General features: G+C 40.7%; 1 protein-coding gene across 2 annotated transcripts in view; it reads left to right on the forward strand.

The window, feature by feature from the left end:
* LOC127801334 (autophagy-related protein 18h) overlaps window positions 1-27,529 on the forward strand; it is a 43,238-nt gene that overhangs the window by 12,454 nt on the left and 3,255 nt on the right. For both annotated transcript variants that reach the window (XM_052336339.1, XM_052336340.1), the window contains exons 2-6: window positions 10,447-10,905; window positions 11,303-11,746; window positions 12,053-12,286; window positions 12,373-13,170; window positions 13,243-13,421. In XM_052336339.1, coding sequence (XP_052192299.1) covers window positions 10,447-10,905; window positions 11,303-11,746; window positions 12,053-12,286; window positions 12,373-13,170; window positions 13,243-13,421 — 2,114 coding nt within the window. The remainder of the gene's footprint in view (window positions 1-10,446; window positions 10,906-11,302; window positions 11,747-12,052; window positions 12,287-12,372; window positions 13,171-13,242; window positions 13,422-27,529) is intronic.

A 27,529-nucleotide genomic window follows, 5' to 3' on the forward strand; every position in this document is an offset into this window, starting at 1 on the left:
ACATCCTTTGGAGTTAGTTTATTCGGATGTTTGGGGTCCTGCACCTGTTGCCTCTGTTGAAGGTTATTGTTACCACATTGTTTTTGTTGATGTCCATACACGATATTCATGGCTTTACCCTTTAAAGTTGAAGTCTGATGCCCTCCAAACTTTTAACAATTTGCATAAGCTAGTTGAGCTGTAGTATAACTCTAAATTGAAAGTTCTTCACATTGATAATGGGGGTGAATTTAAAGCCTTTTTATCTTACCTACGTTCCTATGGCATTCAACCTCGTTTTTCTTGTCCTCGCACACTCCAACAGAATGGTGTTGCTGAAAGAAAGCATCGTCACATGTTGAAATGGGTCTAACCTTGCTTGCTCATGCTCATATGCCTTTGTCCTTTTGGGTTTTAGGCTTCCAAACCGCTGTTTACCTCATTAACCTTTTGCCTTCTGCTGTTCTTCATTTCCGTTGCCCCTTTGAGCTGCTTTATCATAAACAACCTAACTACTTTGCTCTTCAACCTTTTGGTTGCACCTGTTTTCCCTATCTTAGACCTTATAATCGGCACAAATTTGATTTTCATTCTTCTAAGTGTGTTTTTATTGGGTATAGCCACTATCACACAGGGTATAAATGCTTATATCCGCCAGGCAGAATACATGTTTCCAGACATGTACAATTTAACCCTGATGAGTTTCCCTATCCTTCCCTTTTTCAGTATTTTGGGGAGTCCTCATCTGTGCTCAATCCTTTCGGACCTTCAACTACACTTTTTCATTCTCTTTCCTCCTTTTCTTCAAGTGTTCCTTGGGTGCCTTAATCCTTAGTCCCTCCCTTATGAAATTCTGGTTCTGTTGCCTCAGCAAACAGTTCTCCAGTGTCCTTTGAGAACCCTGCTTTCTCTCCACTCTTCTTCTTCCTCTTCATCCTCTAGTTCACCTTTTGGTCCTTCTTCATTTCAGCCTCCTCAACCTCCTTGTATACCTAAATACCGACTTCCTCCTGCACCCTTTGTTCATCCTATGCTTACTCAGTCTCAAGCTAGAAAGTCTTATGGCCTCTTCTCCTCATGTTCTCTTGACCACCGTAGAACCTAGCTTAGTTCATGAAGCTCTCTTAGATCCTCACTGGACTAAGGCTATGCAAGAGGAGTTCACTGCTTTGCAGTCTAATCACACTTGGGATTTGGTTCCATTCTCCTATGCTGTGAATCTCAATGGGTGCAAATGGGTATTTCGTGTCAAGTATAAATCTAATGGCTCCATTCTCAGACACAAGGCTCGTTTGGTAGCTAAAGGTTTCTTACAAACACCGTGAATAGATTATGGAGAGACTTTTAGCCCAGTTGTTAAAGCTCCCACTATATAGGTTCTGTTTTCCTTGGCTGTTAGTTTTGGATGGGATATACAACAAGTCGACATAAATAATGCCTTCTTAAATGGAGACTTGATCGAAGATGTGTACATGGCACAACCAGAAGGTTTTCCTAATTCACAATTTCCTTCTTATGTTTGTAAACTTAGGAAGTCTTTTTATAGACTCAAGAAAGCTCCAAGAGCTTGGTATACTAAGCTGCGCTAGGCTTTACAAGGTTGGGGTTTTATCCGGTCAGTCTCCGATGCATCCTTGTTCATTAAGCAGACTGCTAAGGCTGTGTTGTTTCTCTTGGTGTATGTAGATGATATCCTTGTCACCGGGTCCGATTCTTCAACCCTCAAAGACTGCATACATGATTTGGATACCTATTTTGCTCTCAAAACTCTAGGGTCTGTTAACTGTTTCCTTGGTTTTGAAGTCTTTCGGAATAAGACTGGAATATATCTCACTCAGTCCAAGTATACATTGGACTTGTTACATAAAGCTTGCATGCAAGATTGCAAGCCGTGTGAGACACCAGTGGTTTTGGGGGCGTCCTTTACTGATGAAGGTGATAGTTTCTTGGATCCATCTCTCTATAGAACCATCATTGGTTTTCTTCAATACTTGACCTATACTAGGTCAGATATCTCCTTTCTGGTGAACAGGCTAAGTCAATTCTTGTCTGCTCCTAAAGAGCAACATTGGACAGCTTGTAAGCGGTTGCTTCGGTATTTAAAAGGTTCTATTGGTTTGGGGCTACTATTTACACTTGCCACCTCTAATTTGGGCTTGACAGTATTCACAGATGTAGACCATGCTGGCTGCAAGGTAACCAGAAAATCCACCAGTGGCCTTTGTGTTTCTCTTGGTTCTAATTTACTAGTGTGGAGTTCAAGGAAACAGTCGGTTGTTGCTCGCTCAATTGGAGAAGCCGAGTATCGTGCCATGGCCCAAGGTGTGACGGAAGTTATGTGGTTGCAGTCTTTGTTTACTGAGTTAGGATATTCCTTGTCTCAAGTTCCTGTTTTGTGGTGTGACAACCTAGCAACTAAGAGCATAGCCGAGAATCTAGTGTTTCACTCTCGTACAAAGCATATTGAGATAGATGTTCATTTTGTTAGAGAGAAAGTTGAGAATGGTGAGATTGACATTAGGTATGCGCTTACTTTGTATCAGGTTATAGATATTTTCACTAAAGGGTTGTCAAGGGACATGTTTTCTTTTCTATGCAACAAACTAGGGCTTCGATGGTCTCCTGTTCACTCTATTATGCCTAATATGGATGAGGCTACTCAGTTGGGTGCTGCCATTACCAGGAGGTCTACATTGAGGGGGAGTGTTGAAGGAATTAAGGCTTGTTGAAGTCTTTGTTTGTGTTGCTGTTTCAGTTTGTATTCTGTTAAGTGTTGATTTCAGTTGTTCGATTATAGCTTAGTCCGTGTGTTGTAGCTGTTGTGTTTTAAGTGTTATTAAGAGGTTAAGCCCATAGTTACCTAGTTTGTGGAACGCCCGATACGCAGAACGCAGTACGGGGACGTGGTGCGCCACTTTTCTCGAGGCGCGGTACGTGGGGGGTAGGCTTCTTCGGTTCGCCACTTTAGTTTATGGTACGCTTTGGTGCACTAAAGTGGAAGGGCTATGAAATATATAAATTTTTGAAAAAGTATTTTAAATTTTTTACTATATAAATAAATTGAAATAGAAACTAATACAAATGATCAAAATTCTTAAGATAAAGAAATGATGAAACTTACATGGGAATTGGGATTAGGACTCCTAGGAAAAAGAAATGATGAAACTTACTTGGGAATTGGAATTAGGACTTAGGAGTTTAGGATTGAAAACAATAAAGACATCAAACAAGATCAATAAGATTCATGAATAAAATCTTGAATCTTGATAATGATAAAAATATTAAATAAATAAATATTAATATAATAATTATAAAATTTAAAAAATAGAATGGGATGTGGAGTTCCTTTAACCAAAAAATGAAATCACAGCTCACGAGAGAGGCTAGGCTGTGTCTCTCTGCAGACCCACCTATTCTCTCCACCAACTGATGCAACTTGAAGTCTCCATCAGCTAATGCGACGGAGTGAGAGAGCCAAGGAGGTAGTAAGCGAGAGACTGAGGGGAGAGCCGACAAGGGCCAGGGGGGCGAGCCGGCGAGTGACGAAGCTAGAGAGAGGCAGCAAGGAAGAGCGACTGAGTGAGGTGAGCGACCGAGGAGGGTGAGCGAATCAGCGACCTCAGCGACGATCTGAGTCGTTCGACGGAGGCATGAAGGCCGGAGCGAGTGAGAGCAAGAGGTAGCAGCCCGCAGCCGGCAACGAGCGAAGCAAGAGATGGAGAAGGGCAGGGGGGTGGGCGGCGGGCGCTTGAGTGAGAGAGGGTTTGAGGAAGGGTTAGTGGCGGGCGTGAGTGTAGGTCGTCATTGCTTCACCTTCTAGTTCTTGACAAAGACCATGAACTGTTGCAGAGAGAAAGGAAGAAGACAACATCACTGCAGAGAGGAAGAAGACGACATTAGCGATTTGGGTCTTTATTACAGGGGAACTGGGACGTGTCCCCAAGCGTTCCAAGACGCAAACACACTGCGTTCCAGTGCGCGCGTACTGGAACGTGATTCCCGGGGGGGTGGGGCGTATTAGGTAACTATGGTTAAGCCTATCATATAAAAAGGCTAACCTCTCTGTTTTGTTATTATTGAATGAGGCATTATTTTGGAATTCTCTTTTCTTCTCTTATTGTTTCTTTCAAATCTTTAATCAACTTTACGAGATTTGTCCCACATTGGAAGTTCAGGCTTCTAGTGTGGGGTTTATAACCTATTGGGCACCCTTTTCTTAACAGATAGCTTTTGAGAGTGAGTTCTACCTGAGGGTTGTAACTGATTTGTCACGACCCTAGGGAGTAGTGTGTAATATTGTAAAATGTTAGGGTCTAAATGAGGAAATGGAGGAGTTAATAGAATTGTTGTGAACGGCTAACTGAAGTCGTTGGGTAGTTAGAAGATAGTTGATGTTGCTAGAGGTCCTATAAACATGGACGTACAACATTTTGAGAGATATCTTGGAAGTGAATAATCAATATCTCTCTCTCTTGATTCTCTCTTTCCCTCATCTTTCTTTATGTTCTCTTTCTTTCTATCAATTCTCACGTTCATATATTACCAAATTGCAAGCCCTAATTCAAGGGCTTGACAAAGTGGTATTAGAGCCAGTTGGTCTGGCGGTGGGTAGTAGCACAGTAGCAGAAGGAACAAGCGCGACCCAGTGCGATCGAGGATTAAGAAGCAATGGCTGAAGGAACAAGCTTGAGGCAACTGGAGGGGAGGTTGGGAACCATGGAATTCGGCATGAATAACACCCAAGAGGCCCTACGACAAATGAGGGAAGAATTGACTGAGTGGAAGGAGCTCATGCAAGCGGCCTCAGAAAAGCAACAAGAAACAGTCGAAAGATGCCAAGAATTGGTTCAAAGGTGTCAAGAAACGGTGGAACAACAAGGGCAGAGAATCAAAAATATGTTGAATATGTTGGCCTCTCTGCCTCAGTTCCGGCTATCACTGAAATTTCCGCCAAGACAAGCATTGACGCCATTCTTGCCACATCGCGACGATCGATCAGGCGTGGAAGGAGTTATGGAGGAAGCAGATCAATAGCTAGTTTGAGAAAACTTAGGGAGAACGGTGCAACTGATGGCGCACGACCATACACCCACGCCGAAGTTGGAAATACCATTGTTTAAGGGGAAGGGCCCAAGGTAGTGGCTAAGGCGATGCGAACAATGCTTCCAGCTCTATCAAACCATGGAGGATCAAAAAGTGACTCTGGTGGCAGCCTATTTGAACGAAGTAGCAGATTCTTGGTACCAGGGGTGGGTCCAAGATGAAGGGTTACCAAGGGGGTGGAGAGCTTTCGCAGGTGGCCTTTGCGAACGCTTCGAAGAGAAGAAGATGACGGATGTGATTGAAGAATTTAGTAAGCTAGAGCAAGAAGGTACTGAAATGGAATACCTTGCCCGCTTCGAAGAATTGAGATCATTAATATGTACGATTCAACTTAGACTTATTGAACACTATGTGGTATCAATTTTTGTGAGTGGGTTGAAGGAGGAGCTACAACCCATGGTAAAGATGATGACTCCAACAACAGTGGGTCAGCTGGCAGAAAAGGCGAGGCTTTAAGAAATGACATTGGAGGCCATTTTCAAGAAACACAAGATCCCTTATAAGACAAGTATCCTAGCTGGACAGTATGGTGGAGGGAACTCTAGACCCTTGATAGTGTGGCCTAACCAATCAGCGACCAAGGCAGTAGTAAACAACAATGGAGGGAAGGGAAGTCTGATGGAACAAAGGAGGCAATTGGGGTTGTGCTTCAAATGCGGCGACAAATACAACCCTAGTCATTAGTGCAAAAGACAATTGATGAAGATAGAGGGAATGGGTGAAGAGGAAGGAGTAGAAGAAGAAGTAGAACAAGAAGTGGTAGAAGGAGAAGGATTGTAAGAAGATGAAGAAGAAGTGCAAAGAGAGGAAAGAGGGGAGATCTCCTTTCATACGTTAAAAGGTAGTTTGATGGGGCAGATAATCAAAGTGAGGGGCCAGGTGGGAAAAAGAAAGTTAATGGTGCTGAATGACTGTGGAAGCACCCATAGCTTCTTTAGTGAAGCAACACCTATAGACCTAAAGTGCCCTTTGACAACCACGACTCCCTTGTTTGCCACTGTAGCTAATGGCAGTAGAATGTTCAGTCACTCCAAATGCTTGGGATTCACATGGATTATGCAAGGGCAGGAATTTGTGGAATATCTAAGAATTTTGGAATTGGGAGGGTGTGACATCGTTCTTGGTGTGGATTGGATGAGGACGGTGAGTCCCCTCACTTTTGACTTCAATAAATTAAAAGTCACGGTGGTAATTGAAGGAAAGAAGTTGACCTTACTGGGTAGCCTAGAGCAGGGAGAATGCAAGCTCATTAAAGGGATAAAGTTGTAGAAGATGATGAGGAAGAAATGGGGACAAATAGCACAACTCTATTCTATAAGAGCTATAGAATTGGAAGATGACAGCCAGCCCAAAGAAGGGGCCCCACCTACAGACTCTCTGGAGGCACAGATCGCAAAGAAGGTACAATTTTCAGATAGCTTACATTCAATTTTGGTAGAGTTTAAGGATCTATTTACGGAACCAAATTCCTTGCCTCCCCAAAGACCCTTAGACCATTCAATTCATCTCAAACCTAACTCAGCTCCTTTTAACATTCGAGCATATAGGTACCCCCCTTATTCAGAAAACAGAAATTGAGAAACATGTGAAAACCATGTTAGACTCGACTATCATTTAGCCAAGTCAAAACCCCTATGCTTCTCCAGTTCTCCTTGTTAAAAAGAAGGATGGAACTTGAAGGTTTTGCATAGATCATAGACAACTCAATTCTAATACAATAAAGAACAAGTTCCCCACACCTTTGATTGATGACCTATTGGATGAGTTGTTTGGTGCAAAAATATTCTCTAAGTTGGACCTTAGGCCTGGTTACCACCAAATTCGAATAGCACCATCTAACATACCTAAAATAGCTTTTAGAACTCATCAAGGCCTATACGAATTCACTGTTATGCCATTTGGCTTATCCAACGCCCCCGCCACTTTTCAAGCCTTGATGAACTAGATTTTCTTACCCCATTTGAGGAAGTTCATCCTAGTTTTTTTTTTATGACATCTGTGTTTATAGTTCCACTTTTGACCAACACTTATCACACCTTTGCACCACATTTGAGATCCTTAAGTCTCACCAATTGTTTGTTAAGCTCTCCAAATGTACTTTTGTTGCCAAGGAAGTTGAGTATTTGGGCCATAATATTTGTGGTGAAGGAGTGAGGACAAATCCAAAGAAAGTGGAAGTTATGAGAGAGTAGCCTAGGCCTAAGACAGTAAAGGAGTTGAGAGGATTTTTGGGCCTGACTAGTTATTACTGGAAATTTGTTCAGCACTACGGTATGATCAGCAAGCCACTAACTGAGCTGCTAAAGAAGGAGGGTTTCCAGTGGAATCCAAGGGCAGAATCAACTTTCATTGCCCTCAAGAAAGCCATGTATATGGCCTCGGTCCTTGCTTTACTAGATTTCTCCAAGTTTTTTTGCAGTGGAGACGGACGCATGTGACTCGGGGATTGGGGTTGTGTTGGTACAGCAGGGGTGACCCTTGGCTTTTATAAGCCAAGCCTTTTCCCAAAAACACTTGGGCTTAAGTGTTTATGACATAGAACTATTGACGGTGCTAAGAGCTATTGATGAATGGCGTCATTATCTAGAAGGGAGTCCATTTGCGATCAAAACGGACCATGAAAGCTTGTAGTTTTTAGCTCAACAGAAGCTGCACACGCATCTCTAGCGAAAGGGAGTTTCAAAACTTATGGGTCTGGATTTTACTATTCAGTACAGAAAGGGTAAGGAGAACGTAGTGGCTGATGCCCTCTCAAGACGAGATGAGAATGCAGTTTGTCAGTCTATTACAATTCTAGTGCTAGAGTGGATGAAGGAGTTGGAAGCAAGCTATGAGAAAGCTGAGTGGCTCAAAGAGATTTTGGCGCAGCTGGTAATTAATCCTGTTGCAGTCCCTGATTATACCTTGACTAATGGGTTGGTGAGATACAAAGGACGGTTGGTGGTGGGAGATGACACTGCCCTAAAATAGAAAATTCTTAAAGCTCTACAAGGTTCTCCAATAGGTGGTCATTGAGGAATTTGTGCCACTTATCAAAAGGTAAAGCAACTGTTCTTTTAGCCGAGATAGAAAACGGAAGTATTGAAGTTTGTAATGACATGTGCAGTATGCCAGCAATGTAAACACGAGCAGGTGCCCTATCCTGGTTTACTACAACCTTTGGCTATACCACAACAAACATGGGAAAGCATTTCTATGGACTTTGTAGAAGGCCTCCTTAAATCAAAAGGTAAAGATGTGATTATGGTGATAGTCGATCGACTGACTAAGTTTGGGCATTTCCTCAGCTTGTCTCATCCATTTATAGCTCGAGAAGTGGCTAGGACATTTTTGGACAGAGTGGCCAGCTTCCATGGTATCTCTAAAATCATTGTTTCGGATAAAGATAAGGTTTTTACAAGTTCATTTTGGTAGGAGTTATTTAAGAAGCTGAGAGTGGGATTATGTATGTCAACGGCCTACCACCGTCAAACGGAATGAGTGAACCAGTGTTTGGAGGCGTATTTGAGGTGTATGTGCTTCAACCACCCCAAGAGTTGGAATAAGTGATTGCCGTTAGCACAATGGTGGTATAATTTCACCTATCACAGTGCCATCAAAAGAAGTCCTTTCAAAGTTATGTTTGGATATAGACCTACTTTACTGCCTGCACTATCAAGGTCTCAACCTACTATGGTTGATGTGGAGCACTATTTCCTACCGAGACAACAGTTGCTAAAGGTCCTAAAAGAGAATTAGCTACTGCCTGTAACAGGACGAAACAAGCAACAGACAGATGACGCGGTGAGAGGACTTTTGAGGTAGGAGATATGGTCTACCTCAAGGTATGACGATTTTTACAACAGCCTTATACGTCTCTACTAGTTTCTAAACTGAGTCCAAAGTATTTTGGACCTTATCAAATTATGGCCAGGGTAGGTCCAGTGGCGTGCAACTACCTGAAGGGCTGAATCAACATCCTGTATTCCATGTATCCTTGCTCAAATTGGCGAAAGGAGTGGTTGTGTCCGCTAGATAGGACTTACCCTCTAGTGCAGAGGAGGAAGAGGAGATGATTGAACCTCGTGCGGTGTTAGAGAAACATGTACAATACCAAGGGCATCTATCTCTGGTTCAAGTGAGGGTGCAGTGGTCTCATTTACCACTGGACAACACTACATGGGAGTATCTTCCAGATCTTCTGAAGTAGTTTCCCCGAGCTGTAGGCCTTCTTTGAATTCTTGGGGACAAGAATGATTTGAAGGGGTGGGGATTTATCATGACCCTAGGGAGTAGTGTGTAATATTGTAAAATGTTAGGGTCTAAATGAGGAAATGAAGGAGTTAATAGAATTGTTGTGAACGGCTAACTGAAGTCGTTGGGTAGTTAGAAGATAGTTGATGTAGCTAGAGGTCCTATAAACATGGACTTACGGCACTTTGAGAGATATCTTGGAAGTGAATAATCATTCTCTCTCTCTCTTGATTCTCTCTTTCCCTCATCTTTCTTTCTGTTCTCTTTCTTTCTATCAATTCTCACGTTCATATATTACCAAATTGCAAGCCCTAATTCAAGGGCTTGACAATGAAGGGCTTGATTTCCATTGTTAGGTCCTTTTTTTTGGCTTTTTTTTTTTTTTGGGGGGGGGGGGGGGGGGGTAGGCATTGTAATTTCGTTGGGTCCATTTCTTAACAAGACGAGTAGTAACTACTAGGAAAAATGATGATGGTAGTTGAATCATTTATTGTGAAAAGTAAGCAAGATGAGCACAAAATTATATTAGAGGATGTTAAATTCACAAAAGTCCAAATCCTTGTGTCAAAAGAAAACTGACAACATTGCTATGCGTCTAATACAATTTGCAATTATCTCAAATTATCCAGACATGATAGGATAAATTCCTCAATATCATCTTATTTTCTTCACACTATACTATAATACACAGGACCAATTGAGATTGTCATGTTCTTTCATTACAAAACTCGAGGCTAAGTTTTCATGTTGGGGGAAGTTGATGTATTGAATATCAAAGAGGGTCCTTTGTGACTCCAAAATATAGGAAAATGGAAAGGTGAATTATTCTTATTTAGCATATTTTTATTTATCAATTATCTCCATTCACGGCCATCTCATGAAATTTTTCTATATAAAGATGGTATTGGAACTTTATCCACTAAACCTAACTTGGTTAGGATAAGGTGCAGTGATCTTATTGTGTTGCATCTTGATTATTTTGATAATTTATGTGTCTTGCATTCATATCGAGTCATATCAATGTCTCGCATTTGATGCTATAGTTTTTACCTGCATATGTTGGCTTGAGTGTGCTCTGATTCCTTGTTCCCCTTTTTTTTTTTGGGTGGGGTTCTTTTTCTGGTCGAACAGGTGTTGTGGGCTTCATTTGACAAACTAGAGCTTGGCCCATCCTCCACCAAGCACATTCTCTTAATTGGTTACTCCAATGGCTTTCAAGTCCTTGATGTTGAAGATGCTTCTAATTTCAGTGAATTAGTTTCCAGGCGTGATGATCCAGTCACATTTTTACAAATCCAACCAATCCCTGTGAAGTCCAAAGGCCATGAAGGATTTAGAGCTTCACATCCCTTGCTGCTGGTAGTTGCATGTGATGAAACAAGAAGCTCGGGTCCCATGCAAAATGGGGGGGATGTTTTGGTCAGAGATGGTTATATTGAACCCCAAACAGGGAACCTTCTCAACTCTCCAACAGCAGTTCGGTTTTATTCATTAAGGTCTCACAACTATGTTCATGTTCTGAGATTTCGATCTACTGTCTATATGGTTAGATGCAGTCCACGAGTAGTGGCTGTGGGTCTTGCAGCACAAGTATGTTTCCCTCCCCCCCTTTTATTCTTTTTATTTCATTTCGTTTGATATCTGTTTTGCTGGTGATTAAGCATCATATTTTAGAAGTTCATATTCCAAATTTATATCCTACCATTGTTGATAAATTTTACTAGGGTTGGACTAGTTAATAATTTACCTGGCAGATATCCTAAGCAAAAGCGGACAGACTGAATAAATAGTGCTCTATGATGATTTTTGGGGGATTCTTGCTAAGATTCTCATGACCGGATGAATGAGATAGATGCTCCAAGGACTGCTAATAGTTGAACAAAACGTTCACTCAAGGGGGTGGTCTCTGGAAACAGAACTACTTAATTAGGAGAAGTTTACTAGTAGTTCCTAACAGTTACTAATGTATTTATTGTTTTGTTGGCAGATATATTGCTTTGATGCGGTTACTCTTGAGAGTAAATTTAGTGTTCTTACTTATCCTGTTCCTCAGTTGGGAGTCCCCGGACTGGTTGGAGTTAACATTGGCTATGGCCCAATGTCTGTGGGTCCCAGATGGTTAGCTTATGCATCTAATAACCCCTTGTCATCAAATGCCGGACGTCTAAGTCCCCAAAGTCTTAGCCCTTCTCCAGGTGTTAGCCCTTCTACTTCACCTGGTAGCGGAAGCCTGATGGCTCGGTATGCAATGGAATCAAGTAAGCACTTAGCTGCTGGATTAATGAATCTGGGTGACAAGGGATACAAAACTTTGACCAAATATTATCACGAGATGCGTCCTGATGGTTCTAGCTCTCCCGTTTCATCAAATTCAGGATGGAAAGTTAGCAGAACTGCAACACAGTCAACAGAAACTGAAACTGCTGGGACGGTTAGTCTATACTATTTAAGGACATAGCATCCTACACCAAAAATTAATTTTTGCAATTTTCCTTTATGAAGGATGAGGAGTTTAGATTTATGATAGAGGAGAAAGACATTGAAATTCTTATTGTTGATTATATGAGACAAAAATGCATCTCTAGATTTGATAATAACACTCAAGCTAACATCTGGTAGTAGCACTAACTTCTATGAAATAATGGTGGGAGTTGATATTCTAAAAAAATTATTTGATTGTTTGGCTGTGGATCCAAAAAAATAGAGCAAAGATGATTTTTCTTATTGTTTGTTGCAGGTTGTTGTGAGAGATTTTGTGTCTAAAGCTGTTGTATCACAATTTAGGGCTCATACTAGTCCAATATCTGCTCTATGCTTTGATCCAAGTGGGACTCTTCTGGTTACTGCCTCTATCTATGGAAACAATATAAATATCTTCAGGATTATGCTGTCCCAAAATGCATCAGGAACTTACGATTGGAGTTCTTCTCATGTGCACCTTTACAAGCTCCATCGTGGCATGACTTCAGCTGTACATTCTTTATCTTCTGTTGCTTATGACTATGTTTCTCAATATTCTTGGTTCATATTTTGATCTGGCATGCTTTTATGTGACAGGTGATTCAAGACATTTGTTTTAGTCAATATAGCCAGTGGGTAGCAATTGTTTCATCCAGGGGGACTTGCCATATATTTGTTTTATCCCCTTTTGGTGGTGAGACTGGTCTGCAGGTAATACCCAATTCCCATGCTGATGGCCCTAGCCTCATACCTGTCCTATCCCAACCATGGTGGTCTGCTTCATCTCTCATGATAAGTCAGCAGTCCTGCCCTCCACCTCCACCACCTATCAATCTCTCAGTTGTTAGTAGGATAAGACTTGGTAACTCTGGGTGGCTCAATACAGTCAGCAGTGCTGCATCTTCTGCAGCAGGAAGGGTCTCAGTGCCTTCTGGTGTTGCTGCCATTTTTCACAATTCTGTACATCATCGCGCACAACCTGCTCCCCCAAATGTCAATCCTTTGGAGCACCTATTGGTCTATTCCCCTACTGGCAATGTAATTCAGTATGAACTTCTTCCTTCAATAGGGGGAGAGCAAGGTGAATCTTCTTCAAGAACTGGGGCAGGTTCATTGGTGCAGATGCAAGACGATGAGCTACGTGTAAAATCTGAAACTGTTCAATGGTGGGATGTCTGCCGAAGAGTAGATTGGCTTGAAAGAGAGGAATGCATTTATGGGATTACTCCTGGTGGGCAAGATTCTACTGGGATGGTCCTGGATGCTTTTAATTATGAAGATAATGGTACTGGTGAAAAGGATATTGTAAAGCCACATGAACATTCTCATTTGTATCTCTCTAATGCGGAGGTGCAGATACGGTCTGGGAGAATGTCAATTTGGCAGAAGTCTAAGGTATTTCTTTGTTCAATGATGAGTTTCATATGACTTCCTCCATGTGCTTACGATGTTCCTCCTCTATTCTAGATATGTTTTTTCAGGATGAGTCTTCACAGGGATGTGGAGCAGAATATAATTAAAGATCATATCAGTGGAGAGATTGAGATTGAAAAGGTTCCTGTTCATGAGGTTGAGATAAAGCGGAAGGATTTGCTTCCTGTTTTTGACCGCTTCCAGAGGATTCAGTCAGACTGGAGTGATGATAGGTAATTTCATTTATCTGTTTATAAGTCCTAGTTACTTGCCAGTGATTTCTGAGATGCTTTGCTGATCACTGGGTGTTGATTAGGAGAATTCTGAATAGCCATTGTAATATATTAAAATCTGTCTTCAGGGAAAGCTTGAGGTTTTGCATTTTCCCCCATGCTTTGTCTTTCTGCTTCTTTTTTTACTATTGTCTTCCAGACTTTACAGCTTCCTACATTTGTCCATAGTTATTTTTTTCCCGCAGTTAGATCTTGAAATTCTGGGTGTTAAGTTTGTCTAAGATAGAATTATTTCAGTAAGTTTAGATGTGGAATTACTTCACATACATATATATATATATCTATATATTACACATATATGTGTTATAGGTTCAAACAAAGATTTTAGTGATTGAGCCATATCCTTCATATTGTTGATATATATATTCGTCAAATGGGAATTCTGACCCTGACCCTTCAAATTGGCAGATTGTTGTCTAAACGTAAAATATTCCTCATTGTCATTCATTGGCTTAGTCCTTTCCTCGTGGTGTTGGAAAAACAAAAGTATTAGATTCCCTATGTCCAGGAAATAGGTTTCCCCAGTTCTCTAGTTGGAAAACCATGTACTGCCGGTATATTTCTAAGTTGCATGGGGATGTGCATTGTATTAGCGAATTCAGTTTCCATTGGATTTGTGGCATGATTTTCTTTTGATCTTGCTGCTATATGCAAGTTTTATGGTGCTGCTTCTAACCATTCAATGCAAGTCCTTTGTTGTTCTGGAAGCATTGGCTCACTATTGAGGGAGCATACTCCATGCATGTGTATGACATGCATTAGACACATCGGAAATATATCCGGCACAATCATTTCCAATCCTTTTCCCCTTCCATACATGTACTAACACACAGGGCCATGTGTATTTGGATGAAAATACTGGATGGACATGCCAGAGGCTCAAGTAAATTTTTCAGAAGTTACAAAGCAGGAATATTGACTAGTGTAATAGCTGATTATAGATCAATAAAGCCAAACATGAGCAATAAAGAATCTCTCCAAAATTTTGATGTTTGGTTCATGGTTCAATGGCCATTTTATTCAAGGATCCCACCTTATTCTCAAACCTGGTGGTTTGGTTGATTGGTCCTTCATCCATGAGAACATATATTCCTTGTACATGTACTTCAACCAATTTTTCTGGTTTTAAGTGTGACTCAACCAGAACAAGTAAAAGAATAAAAGATGAAGAGAAAAGAAGAGGAAAAAAAAGAAAAGAAAGCCACTCTCCAATCCAAAAATATAAAGAAAAAGGGAAAAGAAAGAAAACCACACTTTTATATTCAGACTAGGGAGAGATAGAGGCTGCAATCTGACGAATGAATGAGGAGGAAACATACCAGAGAAACTGCTTTAGATCCCCAATTCAAGTGGGCATCCCATCAGTTTGTCTAACAGAAAGTTGATCGATTGGTCAACAATCTATAGAGATGCTGCTGTTCTATCTTATGTTCATTCAGACTTTGACCTCTGTTCTTAGACCAGAAGTGGGAGTAACAGGAAAGTAGCATAGAGTAGTCTTAACTACACTGTCTACCCCCTCTGCTTGCTTGCTCTTGTTTATGTGCCTGTTGGCCTTCTGCTTGTAAATTTCAGGATAGACAGAGATGTGTATACAGAAATATTAGGTTGCCATATCCTTTTGTTTGGTACGGCTGTCACATAGTGTGTTTGGTAGCTTTTTCATTCTCTGGAACTGTGATTAATTAGTCAATAGGAACCAAAGTCTTCTCCTTATTGGACCCAGCTTTATGGGCCAAAAAGTGTGGGCAGGGAATAAAATTGTGTGCTGAGGCTTGCCACATGGTTCACAATAATAAATGAGACACGATCACATTTTCTCATAAACCTCTTCTTCTGCAACAATGGCGCTAAAACTTTCATGCTCAACAGAAAAGATAAAATTACATATTTTTATAGCAAAAGTCTATAGAAATTTTGCCATGTCCCAACCTTGTCCTAAGTTATTTAATGTTGCAATATCACAATGGCATGTTTGTGTTTGTGCTTCATAGCTTAATTTTAAAAGTATTTGCTTCCTTTGAAATCCATTTAGCATCAGTGAATTCTGATATGGAACTAAAAGCCTCATTTTTGTCTTGAGACAAAATGGTTTTGACTTTCTGATGTGTGGCCGTGTACTTTATCAAAAAATGCTCTTTTCCTTATCAAAATGTATTCATTTTCAGACATGAGTGCTAAGCTTTAATTTAGTCGTGCTGCATTATTTTAATTGCAAGGGGATCCATTCCAGGTCTCATAAAGCATAAAGTTGCATATTTACTTCATTATGGGAGGATGTTTTGTCACTTATTTTGAAGTAAAATCTTGCATGTAAAACAATATCTTGGAAAACATTTAAATATTTATTTTGTGCTCAAATCTAATATTGATAGGTGAATTTATTTCTTTGTATGTTGGAGGGGATATGCTCTGAGTTATGGCGCTCACTTTTTCTAGAAAAAATATGAACTAATCCTCAATTTAATAAAAAATTATATATTTGGATATTTTTCCAAGATATGGCTTTAAATGCATGAATTTTCTTCAAAATAAGTGATAGAATAGCCTACTGTAATGAATAAGATTGTTTTAAATGCATGAATTAGCTCAAAATAAGTGAGAGAATATTTTTCCAAATGACTGAATGTTGGCTTACCATAATGGCGCAACACCAATAACATACCAAACCTTTATCCCACTATATGGGGCCGGCCACATGAATTCTAATTTTCCATTCATTTCAACCATTATGACGCAAATATGCAATTTTAATGCTTTATCACTGGTACATGGACTAGAATTGGAAATATACTACATCAAACATTCTGAAGTGTGATACAATAGGATAGGATTGGCTTTGTCCAGGTTACTATTAAAATCTAAGATACCTCTACAATAGATTGTTTACTGGTTAAACATTTAATAAATAATACTAAACAATCTATTTTTTGCTTAAATTAATCATGTGATTCTGAAAGCATGATTTTTATTTCTTTTATGTTCAATCTTGTCAGAAATCCATTTCTCTATATTTTAATTCATTTATATTCTTTTCTATTTAAAAAAGTCTTCATGCAAACAAATATAAAATACTTGGGTTAACTGTCTACCATCAATAAGTTTATCATTTGGAATGATCCTATTGATTTAGAAGTCACTAGGAAATTATGGTTCTTGGGTTACATGGTACCACATTGATCAATTTGCAGTGTTAAAAATATGCGAATAGAGCTGTTCCACTCTATGTAGTACGTCAGCCTCTCTGCCTGTCTTTCTTTGCTCTGGCCCCAGCTAGTGTTGCCTGTTCATTCATTAATTCTGATTCCAAAGTTGGCGGGAGAATGTGTATTTTCATCATATGAGTTTGTAAGACTGCATTATCTCAAAATTATAGCATTGTGACCCCCAGTCTGGTCATCATGGAGACAGCCTGACTTAATCAACCAGTGATTAGCTATAATTTACCATTTTGCTCTTGGACCTTTTGTCTTTGGTTCTGAAACTTTAATCTATATGTATCTGCAAGCACTCTGATTTGATTTCTGTATTTGTTGCTGCTGCTGGATGATGTTTTTAGCCATTGCATTATAATTTTTGGCACCAAATCTCATGACTGTTTTAATCACTATGAAACTTGTTGCAAGGGGGTCATATTTGCAGCTAGCTTGCCACATATTACTTTTACAAAGGTTTATGATTGTCTGCATCCTCATATTGCATGCTGGCTGCTTTCAGGAACAAAGTTGTTACCTTCCCTCGATATTTTCATGCCCCCTATTTGCATAGGCTGTGAGCATATTGGAGTAAAATGAAATTATTTATTTAATTTACCTAAAAGGTCTTTGGTTATCGAGGATTTGAACAAACAAATCTTTTACCTGCTTTGACTTCTATGGTTGTTTCTTGGGCTAGTTGTATGTTTATTTTTATTGAATGGGTTTTAGATTTATCTTGGTTTGTAAGAATGAACAGAAAATCTTACAGAATTTCATTAACATACAACCCTAGTTATAAGGTTGAATATTTTCAACTTAGGAAGGATTACAAGAAGGAAAGATTACAACAAGACACATTAGGAAAGTGTCCTAATTTGAAATTAGGAAACTATCCAAAAACAAAATTAGGAAACTACATAATTTAGTAACTTCTTAAAAACCCTAACATTCTAGAAAGAGTTGTGGACGGCTACTTTCCTCTTTCTCTTGAATTGCACATGGCAACACTCCCCCTCAAGCTGGTGAATGAATATCAATCATTCCCGGCTTGCATACTAGGCCTTCAAATCTTCTAGTAGTCAATCTTTTTGTTAGAAGATCAACCACCTGTTTCTTGGATGGAACATAGGGTATTTGAATTATACATTTCTCAAGCTTCTACTTTATAAAATGTCGGTCAATCTCAATGTGCTTAGTCTTGTCATGTTGAACAGGATTATGAGCAATGTTTATAGCTAATTGGTTATCACAAAATAACCTAATCGACTCATTAACAACAATCTTTAGATCTTTTAGAACAATCCTTAGCCATAGCAATTCACATAGACCGAGATCCATAACCATGAATTCAGTTTCAACACTTGACCTTGCCACTATACTCTGCTTCTTACTTTACCAAGAGAAAAAGTTCCCACCTCAAAACACACAATATCCAGTAGTAGACTTTCTATCTATTAGAGATTCAACATAATCTACATCTGTATAGCCTTGTATGTCCAAAGCACCACTTGATTTGAATAAAATTCCTTTGCCTGGGGTTGTTTTTAAGTAGCATTGCAGCACAATATTCTTTTCACAGCCTGCATATGATTTTCAGTAGGGCTATGCATAAATTGGCTTACCAAGCTCATTGCATAGGCAATATTCGGCCTGGTGTGTGACAAGTAAATTAATTGACCTATCAACCTTTGATATCTCCCTTTGTCCATCGGTTGACTGCTGTCATCTCCTCCTAATTTAGTATTAGGTTCCACAAGAGTGCAAACTCCTTTTCCTCCCAGAAAACCTATTTCTTTTAGAAGGTCCAGTATATACTTGCATTGAGATAGGAAAATACTTGTTTTGGAGTAGGCCACTTCTATTCCCAAGAAGTATTTAAGTGATCCTAGGTCTTTGATTTCAAAATTCTGAGCCGGCTTGCTTCTTAGAACTTGCTGTTCTTCCATGTCATTTCCTGTTACAATAATGTCATCCACGTAGACTAGTGATGCAGTCACCTTTCCCTTTAATGAGTGCTTGAAAAAGAGAGTGTGGTTTCCCCTACTTTGTTGGTATCCCATGTGCTTCATGGCTTTGGAGCACTTATCAAACCAGGCTCTCAATGATTGCTTGAGGCCATAGAGAGCCTTTTTCAACTTACATGCTTCATCTGCTTTTCCTTTCTTGAAACCTAGTGGCAGTTCCATGAACACCTCTTCTTCTAAATCACCATGAAGAAATGCATTCTTCACTTCTAGTTGTTGTAGATGCCATCCATAGTGAGCTGCTAGGGTTAAAAGGATCCTCACAGTGTTCATATTGGTTACTGGAGCAAAAGTCTCCAAGTAGTCAATCCCATATGTTTGTGTGTAGCCCTTAGCCACTAATCGGGTCGAGTACCTTTCCAAAGACCCATCTACATTATATTTTACATTGAAAATCCATTTACAACCCATTGGAACCACCCCTTTTGGTCTAGGCACCAGATCCATGTGTTATTTTTCTCCAGTGCTCTCATTTCCTCCTGCATGGCTAGCTTCCATTTCTAATCCTTTAAACCTCATGCACCAATTTAGGGATGACAATGGTAGCTAGGGTAGTTAGGAAGCTTTTATGCCTTTGGGATAGTCTGTGATAGGAGATGTAGTTGACTAGAGGATGCTAAGTGCAACTCCTAACCCCTTTTTTGATGGCAATAGGGATATCCAAATCATTCGGGTTAGAGTTAAAAGGATTTGAGGGTTGAATCATTTAAGTACTTGGTTGGGAATCAAATGTTGATCCTTGCTAAGGTTGAAGAATAGGCTGTTGTCTTATGTGGTACACAAAAGGAGAGCCTTTGAACCTTATTCGGGATGAAACCTCAGTTTTACCTGCTTAGTTATGAAAGTTTTGATCACTGGGAAAAGGTGAGAGATGATCAGAGGATTAGAGATAGGCCCAAATCCAATAGGTTTCGATGTCTCGGGAGGGGACTAAATCTAGACTAGGAAGAGAACTCCCTTGGTCACCCATCTGCTGATTCTCTCCTTGGGGACCAAGGTGAGAAGGGCCAAAAAAATGGTTGAGACTCAACAAATGTCATATCTTTAGAAACAAAGAATTTTCTAGTAGAAGGATGATAGCATTTGTGGCCTTTTTGGATAGGTGAATAGCCAAGGAATATACAACGAAGAGCTCTAGGACCCAGCTTGTCCCTACTTTGCTTAGGAATGTGAACAAAGGCTACACAACCGAAGACTTTAAGAGGAAGAGAATTATGTAGACTAATGTCAAGAAAATGGGATGAAAAACACTGGATAAGACTTTGATGACCAAGGAGCTTAGAAGGCACTCTATTGATTAGGTAGGTTGTTGTGAGGACTGCCTCTCTCCAAAAATTTTTAGGGACGTGATGATGGTGGGGGAGAGTTCTAGTGACATTTAGGCGGTGTCTCATCTTCCTCTTAGGCACTCCATTTTGTTGTGGAGTGTTGTGTCATGACCCTATGAGTAATAAAAGGGTATTATTGTAATAGGGTAGAATAGTTTGTTAGGGATATTCTAGCAATTAGTTAGGTGCACATGGCTGCATGTGCAAGGCTGTTAGGGGGAAAATATGCCTATATAAGGCTGATGTAAATGGAGAGGAGGTATGCTGAAAAATTGATATTGAATCTCTATTTTCCTCTCTAAGTTTCTCTCCAATTCTCCTTCTCATTTCTCTCTGTTACTCTCTCCCTTTCTACTGATTTCTCCCCCCATTTCTGCCCCATTTCCTCCTACTACAATTCTGATTTCATTCCCCAATTCCTCTTTAACCTATCACGAACCCTAGGTTCGTGACAAATGGTATCAGAGCAGTCGTCCTCGGCTGTGAGTTTGTAAATTTAATAGTGTCCGATCCGATTTGGAGGTCCCACTGGGATTCGAACCCGGGTCGCTGGATTCAAAGTCCAGAGTGCTAACCAGCTAGAGTCGAAGCAGAGCAACAGTTCTTGGCGGTGGTTCCGATTCGTTTCGAAGGCTGCTGAAATCAATTTCAGTCATTAAACGGAATAGGCAAAAGTTCCGAGGTGATAGCGAGTCCGCTGGTGTTGATGCGAACAGCCAGGAGGTCGCGATTTGGACTTGGGAGTGTGGCGACTCTCCAAGGCGAGCATGAATCCGTCGAAGGTGAAGCAGACGGCTTAGGCGTGTGCGATTGAAGCGGAAGACAGGTTACAGGAGCTCCGCTGGAGTTGACAACAGGGGCGAGGAAGGTGTCGCGACCATTACCAAACGCGACCAGTGGGTAGGAAGAACCAGAGGAGGATTCGCGACTAGAGAGAACGACTGGTACGGGAGATCCGCTGAAGTTGGCGACGCGGACAGCATCAGAGGCAACGCGAACTGAGGAGCCTTCGCAATTGGAGTCCATCGAAGGTGATCCAGCAATAGATTCGAAATGGGCGAGGCAAGATGTTGACGAACGGCAACGAATTTTAATAAATCTTGCTCGGAATTGAAGACGACACAAGCTAGGAGAGTGTCGACGGTGATACCGAGTTGAATCTGAAGTCAAATCAGAGTGGTGCAGCAGGTATTGGATCGGAATCGGAACGACTATTGAAGGTGGAATAGTAGGGTGAATCGCTATTGTTTTCCGAGTTGCTGTAGTCGATCAGGAGGCGAGGCGAGGCGAGTGTAGGGACTTCTGCAACAGGCGAACAAGAAGGTGGAATCTGATCCGTTGCTTAGCGGTTCATTTTGCTAGAGGACTGAAGATCGCTAGCTGTGGTGAGGCAATCGCTAGTCCTGGGTGATTGTTGTGAAGTAGAAGAGCAGGTGGATTGCGGCTATTTCAGAGGTTGGGTAGTGTGGGTCAGCAAGCCGAAGCAGATTTGGCGGAATTGGAAGCCAATTCCTAAAATACTGCAGCCATCAAATTCTCAATTCTGGAGAATTCTGTTAATTGCAGCACAATTGAGCAAGGGAGGCGAAGCTAACCCAAATCTCTGCGGATTCCGTTTGAGGCGAGCCGACTTGGAGGAATTTTGAGTCATAATTGAAGGCGATTTTGACAGTGACCGTGGACATAAGTGATCGTGAGTCGCTTTGGTTGTGATTTCAGCTCCGGTAATTATATACTTCTACGGATAATGGAAGTAGAAACAGGCTGATTTCCAGAAGGCTGATTTTTGGAAATTGATTCCGATGTCTGGTTGATAGACGACTGTCATAGCATTGTGGGTTGGAGTTTGGGAGGCGGACATCGTCGGCAACGTAGCCAGGTAAAGTTCGATCTGTTTAGTCTATTGCCAGCTGACATGATTAAATTCCAAGAGAGAGAGCAACCCTCCGTTCAGACGTTTGAATTTGGGGGGCGAAGCAGGGTGGACAGCGCTCCAAATTCTTGGCCTGTGTCTCGTTCTGCTAGTGAAAGTTCTGCCAAGGCAAGCAGTGCGTACATGAGGCCATGGGAGACTCAATGGCAGCCAAAGAAGGCTGCATTTTCAGTGGGGTGTCCTACTCATGAAGTTAGGAGAGGCTGTGAGCAAAGGGAAACAAAGGCAGCCAAGGGGAGCAGTGCATACATGGAGCAAATGAGCCCTAAATTGCAGCAAAAGAATGCTTCATTTTCAGCTGGAATGGAGCCTCAATGGCAGCCAAAGAATGCTGCATTTTCAGTTGGCAGCAACAAGGAACATAAGAAGGGGATCAACCAATTGGACAAAGGAACCAGCAGTGGGTTTGATGAAGAATGCAAGGAATTCGGTCGAATGTTTCGCGAGAAGTTGCAAGAATTTGCGATGATACTTATTAAGAAGTATCATTACAACTTTCCGGTGGAATACTTTGATGATTATCACGGCAGTTTTAACAAAGATGAATTCCTTAAAATGGAGCAGCCGAAGGAGAAATTTAGGAGGCAAGAAGCAGATTCACTGCCTACCTCCAATACGGAGTGGAAGAAGTATGTCGGCCTAGGTGGAATGGACAAGAAAAGTGACGATAATGACAATGCTGGCAGCAATAGCAGACTTTGCGGGGGTTCGGTACAAGGTGTGTGGGCAAAAGGAGAATTAAAAGAACACACTGATTCCCTTGGAAGAGAAGTTCTCGATGGTGATGTTTTTGGAATTCTGCAGCAAGAGCAGTCCAACTTTAAGGAAGAAGGGGAAGAGGAGGAGGAAGAAAAAAGTGAGGAAAAGGGATTGGAGGATGACACTCAATCAATTGACAGCCTCTCAAGCACTCTTACTAGTGCTGAAACACTTGGCCAGGTGTCAATTATTGAGCAATCGTTGGCTGGAAGTGAAGTTGCAGCAGCTCCTAATGTTAATGCTCACAAATAGCCTTGGTATGAGTATTCAAGGAAAGAATACAAACCTCCATTGCTGCATTTTGAGGCTGCTGTTGATATTTCTGCAGCAAAACATGGCTGTGGGCAGTGTTCTAAAAATCGGCCTAGGCGGCCGCTGGCCGCCCCGAAATTGCCCTAGTCGGGCCTCCTAGGCGCCGACCCGAGTAATCGGCCGGCTTGGGTGCCTAGGCAGCCCAGGCGGCGCCTAGTCGGCCTGCGCGCCTTGGTGCCCAACTCGTTGGCTCAGCCATTTTTAGGGTTTTTTTTGCTAAATCATTAAATCGAACCTCTCAACATCTCCCTATTTCTCTCTTCTCACCTGAACGCTGTCGCCGCCTCAACGCTGTCGCCTCAACACCGCCAAGCTTCATCGGCCCGCCAGTAGCTCACTGCTGTCGCTGCGTCCAGCTCGATCCTCGCCGCCAAGCTTCATCGTCACCGCCTCTTATCTGTCGCGTCCTCGTCGTCCTCAGCGTCATCGTCGCCGCCCCCGTCCTCGCCGTCGAGCTCCATCTCCGCTGCAGCAAGCTCCATCTGTTGTAACCTCTCTCTCTCTCTCTCTCTCCCCGTCTCTCTGTGTGGTTATTGGGGCATTTGCTTCGTTTTTGTTTTTTGTTTTTTATTTTATTTTATTTTTCTTTTCTATTTAATATTTATATATAATTATAGATTTATATTTAGTTTTATTATTAATTATATATATTCTATAATATTTCCAAAAAATCCACTTAGCTGTTTGCTTATAGTATTGATTGTATGACTAATTAAAATGTTATTTATTAATTACAATAATTTATTTCTCATGCTTAATTCTATATATTATTGGTTTATGTTGCATTATTAATATTTTTCAACCTTGATTTAGTTAAAAATAACATCAAATTATATCACAAAGTTTAAAAAATAAAAAAAACAACAGTTTTCTTAAGCTCCGCCTAGGCCCCGCCTAGGCGCTCTAGGCGCTAGGCCCTAGCCTGGCGCCCGACTAGCGCCTAGCGCCTTTTAGAACACTGGCTGTGGGTTGAATGGGGATAGAGTAGCAGCAACAATGGCTGAAGATCTGTCCTTCTTACTTGTTTTGGATGGTAATGAAGTTTTCTCTATTGAAATTATGGGCCAATTCATACTTGGAATTGATCTTGAAAACCTAAGAATGAAGAAGAAGAGACCTAGAAGTAGAAAGAAAGAAAGGAGGATTATTCGCATAGAGAAGGTTAGAATTGGATGAAGAGCAATGGCTACTTGCGGCAAGTTCTTGAGGACAAGAACTCTCTTATGGAGGGGGGAATTGTCATGACCCTATGAGTAATAAAAGGGTATTATTGTAATAGGGTAGAATAGTTTGTTAGGGATATTCTAGCAATTAGTTAGGTGCACATGGCTGCATGTGCAAGGCTGTTAGGGGACAAATATGCCTATATAAGGCTGATGTAAATGGAGGGGAGGTATGCTGAAAAATTGATATTGAATCTCTATTTTCCTCTCTAAGTTTCTCTCCAATTCTCCCTCTCATTTCTCTCTGTTACTCTCTCCCTTTCTACTGATTTCTCCCCCCATTTCTGCCCCATTTCCCCCTACTACAATTCTGATTTCATTCCCCAATTCCTCTTTAACCTATCACGAACCCTAGGTTCGTGACATGTTGATGTAGGAAAACTCATGGATAACCCCTTTTTGCTAGAAAAATTGATGCAAGTGATGGTTAAAATAATCCCTTACATTATCTGTCCTAAATTTTTGAATAGGAGAGCCAAATCGAGTCAAAATCATTGTATAAAAGTGAGGTAAAACAATACTAATAACAACCTTGTCCTTTAGAAGAAATACCCAAGTCATTCTAGTGCAATCATCTATAAAAGAGATGAACCATCTAGCTCTAGAACAATTGAGAATCCTAGATGGCCCCCCAAACATTAGAATGAATTAATGCAAAAGGATGAGAAGACAGTTTATTGCTAATAGGATAGGTGACTCGATGATGCTTTGAAATTTTACATACATCACAATGCAAAGTACTAGGATCTAAATGTTTGAATAAATCAGGGAATATAGTTTTCAGTAATGGAAAAAGAGGGTTTCCCCGCCGATACCTATAGTGATGAAGCCAATGTGTGTAAGGGCTATAGGAGACTGAGATGTGCAGGCTAGCTTTGGTTGAATCCCTTTAGGCAACAAATTCTTCCTTTTTAGAACATACAACCCATTCCATTCCTTAGTAGCACCAATCATCCTCCCCATGTCTATTTCTTGACGGTCACAAGTATGAGAGGAAAAAATAATACGACAATTGAGATTCTTAGTAATTTGATGGACATAAATCAAGTTGGTTGACAAGTTAGGAACATGCAAAACCTGTTTGACAGGAAGAGTAGGGCTAAGAGTGACCTTGCCCTGACTCTTTACAGGAATCGATGTCCCATTGGCAATGATGATCTGTTTAGGAGTTTCAAGAGGTTTATGTGTCAAAAATAATGAGATTATGGGACATGTGGTCTTTAGCTCCTGCGTATAGAATCCATATGTCATCTTAGTGGTTTTTGAGGCAATAAGAGAATTAGAATGAAAGCTGCTACCTTGAAGGTTACCTTATTGGTCAAGAGAGCGTGATCCATCCTGGATGGTTTTCAGGAACACCTTAATTTGCTGATTTCATCAGCATTTAGCTAGTTGAGCTCTGGTCCAACCACAGATTCTACCTTCTCCATAACCTCTTCTTGTTTGTTGGAAAGATAGGCTTGATTCCTAGAGGGTAAATTTCTAACCCCCCCCTAATTTTTACAGCACAATCTCCTTCCCATGCAACTTAAAGCAAGTCTCCTGAGTATGTTTAGGTTTTTACAGTAGGGGCACCACAAACCTTCTTTCCCTTGTGACTTGGATGACCCATCAGACTTCCCTTGTTGGGGTCTGAACTTTGATCCTTCTCCTTTATTAGTAACATGGCTGACCTTCAAAACTGGTCTCACCCAGCATGGTTATTCTCCTATTCTCCTCACTTAGAACAACATAAAAGACTTCATCGAGAGATGGAAACTTTTCTCTTCTGAGGACTTGAACCCTCACTTGGTCATACTCTGCATTGAGTTGGGCCAAGAACTCCACAATTCTATCCCTTTCAAGTATAAAATTAAGGGTGGTTGCATCTTCACCACATACCATTTTAATGTCTTGGTAGTGGTCAAGTTCCAACCAATACCCATTCATCTTGTTGTAATACTCAATTTCATCTTAATTTCAAAAATAATTGAAGCATCCTAGACTTTAGAATAAGTAACACCTAACTGTCTCCCAAATGTCTTTAGCAGCGGACAAAAACATATAGTTTTTACTAACCCCTGGCTACATCACATTCCACAACCATGACATGATCATGAAATCTTCTATATCCCAAGCTGGGAATCCGAGATCTGATGCCTTGGGGCTTGGAGCCGTTAAATGACTTAGCTTTCCTCTTCCTTTTAGGAAGGTCTTCACCAACTGAGCCCATTGTAGGTAATTTTGTCCATCCAATGGTAAGATTGATGCATCCCGGGTAGATTGCTGGTAGGTAGACCTCCCACTGGAGTATCAAATGAATACTCTCCTGAGGTCATAGATGGAGCAATCTCGGAAATTTCAGACATATTTGGTGAGGTAGATGGAGAAGGATAGTGCAATGAAGGCAGAGTTAAGGTCACTAATGGCCGAGGGATGGAAATGAAGGCCAGAAAGGAGCACAAAGTGCTGGAGTGCAATGAAGGCTGGAACAAATTTAGAAGCAAGGCTATGATACCATGTAAGAATGAATGGAAAACCTTATAGAATTTCATTAACATACAACTCTAGTTATAGGGTTGAATATTTACAACTTAGGAAGGATTACAAGAAGGAAAGATTACAACAAGACACATTAGGAAAGTGTCCTAATTTGAAATTAGGAAACCATCCAAAAACAGAATTAGGAAACTACGGAATTTAGAAATTTCTAAAAAACCCTAACATTCTAGAAATAGTCGTGGATGGCTGCTTTCATCTTTCTCTTGAATTTCACACGGCAACATGGTTTGTTGTATTAGATCCCTGCCCTTCTATATTTATTTTCCTTCTATCTTCTTATGTTGTATTACAAATAAAGGTAGATTTTATGTTATTGACCAACAGAAACTCATCTAAAAAAGTTTAAGCTATTAGAGAAAGGGGCAAATTCATTCTTATTTTATTATCTTTACTCTCAGTATGGCCCCCTCCTGTTTCTGGATTTCATTGAATAATTGGGACAAAAATCGTGCAACTATTTAAATATCAGGTTGGTGAAAAGGTCTGAATGCAGGAACTTTTCTTGCTCTGGTTCCATGTAAAATTGTTGAGACAAAAAAAATACTATGAGAGAGAGAGTTATCCCACTCTCTAATGGCTTAAGTTTTTAAATGACTTGATGATCAATAAGGAATTAGGCTTTGGTTTCAGAAAGTCAGTGTTTGTTTTGCATTTTTGTTTATATCAATTTCATCCGGTATATCTACGTGCAAGTTAAACCTGAGGGGGAGTGCTGAAAAGTTTGATATACA

This window comes from Diospyros lotus, chromosome 5, assembly GCF_014633365.1.
Source record: "Diospyros lotus cultivar Yz01 chromosome 5, ASM1463336v1, whole genome shotgun sequence".
Taxonomy (NCBI): domain Eukaryota; kingdom Viridiplantae; phylum Streptophyta; class Magnoliopsida; order Ericales; family Ebenaceae; genus Diospyros; species Diospyros lotus.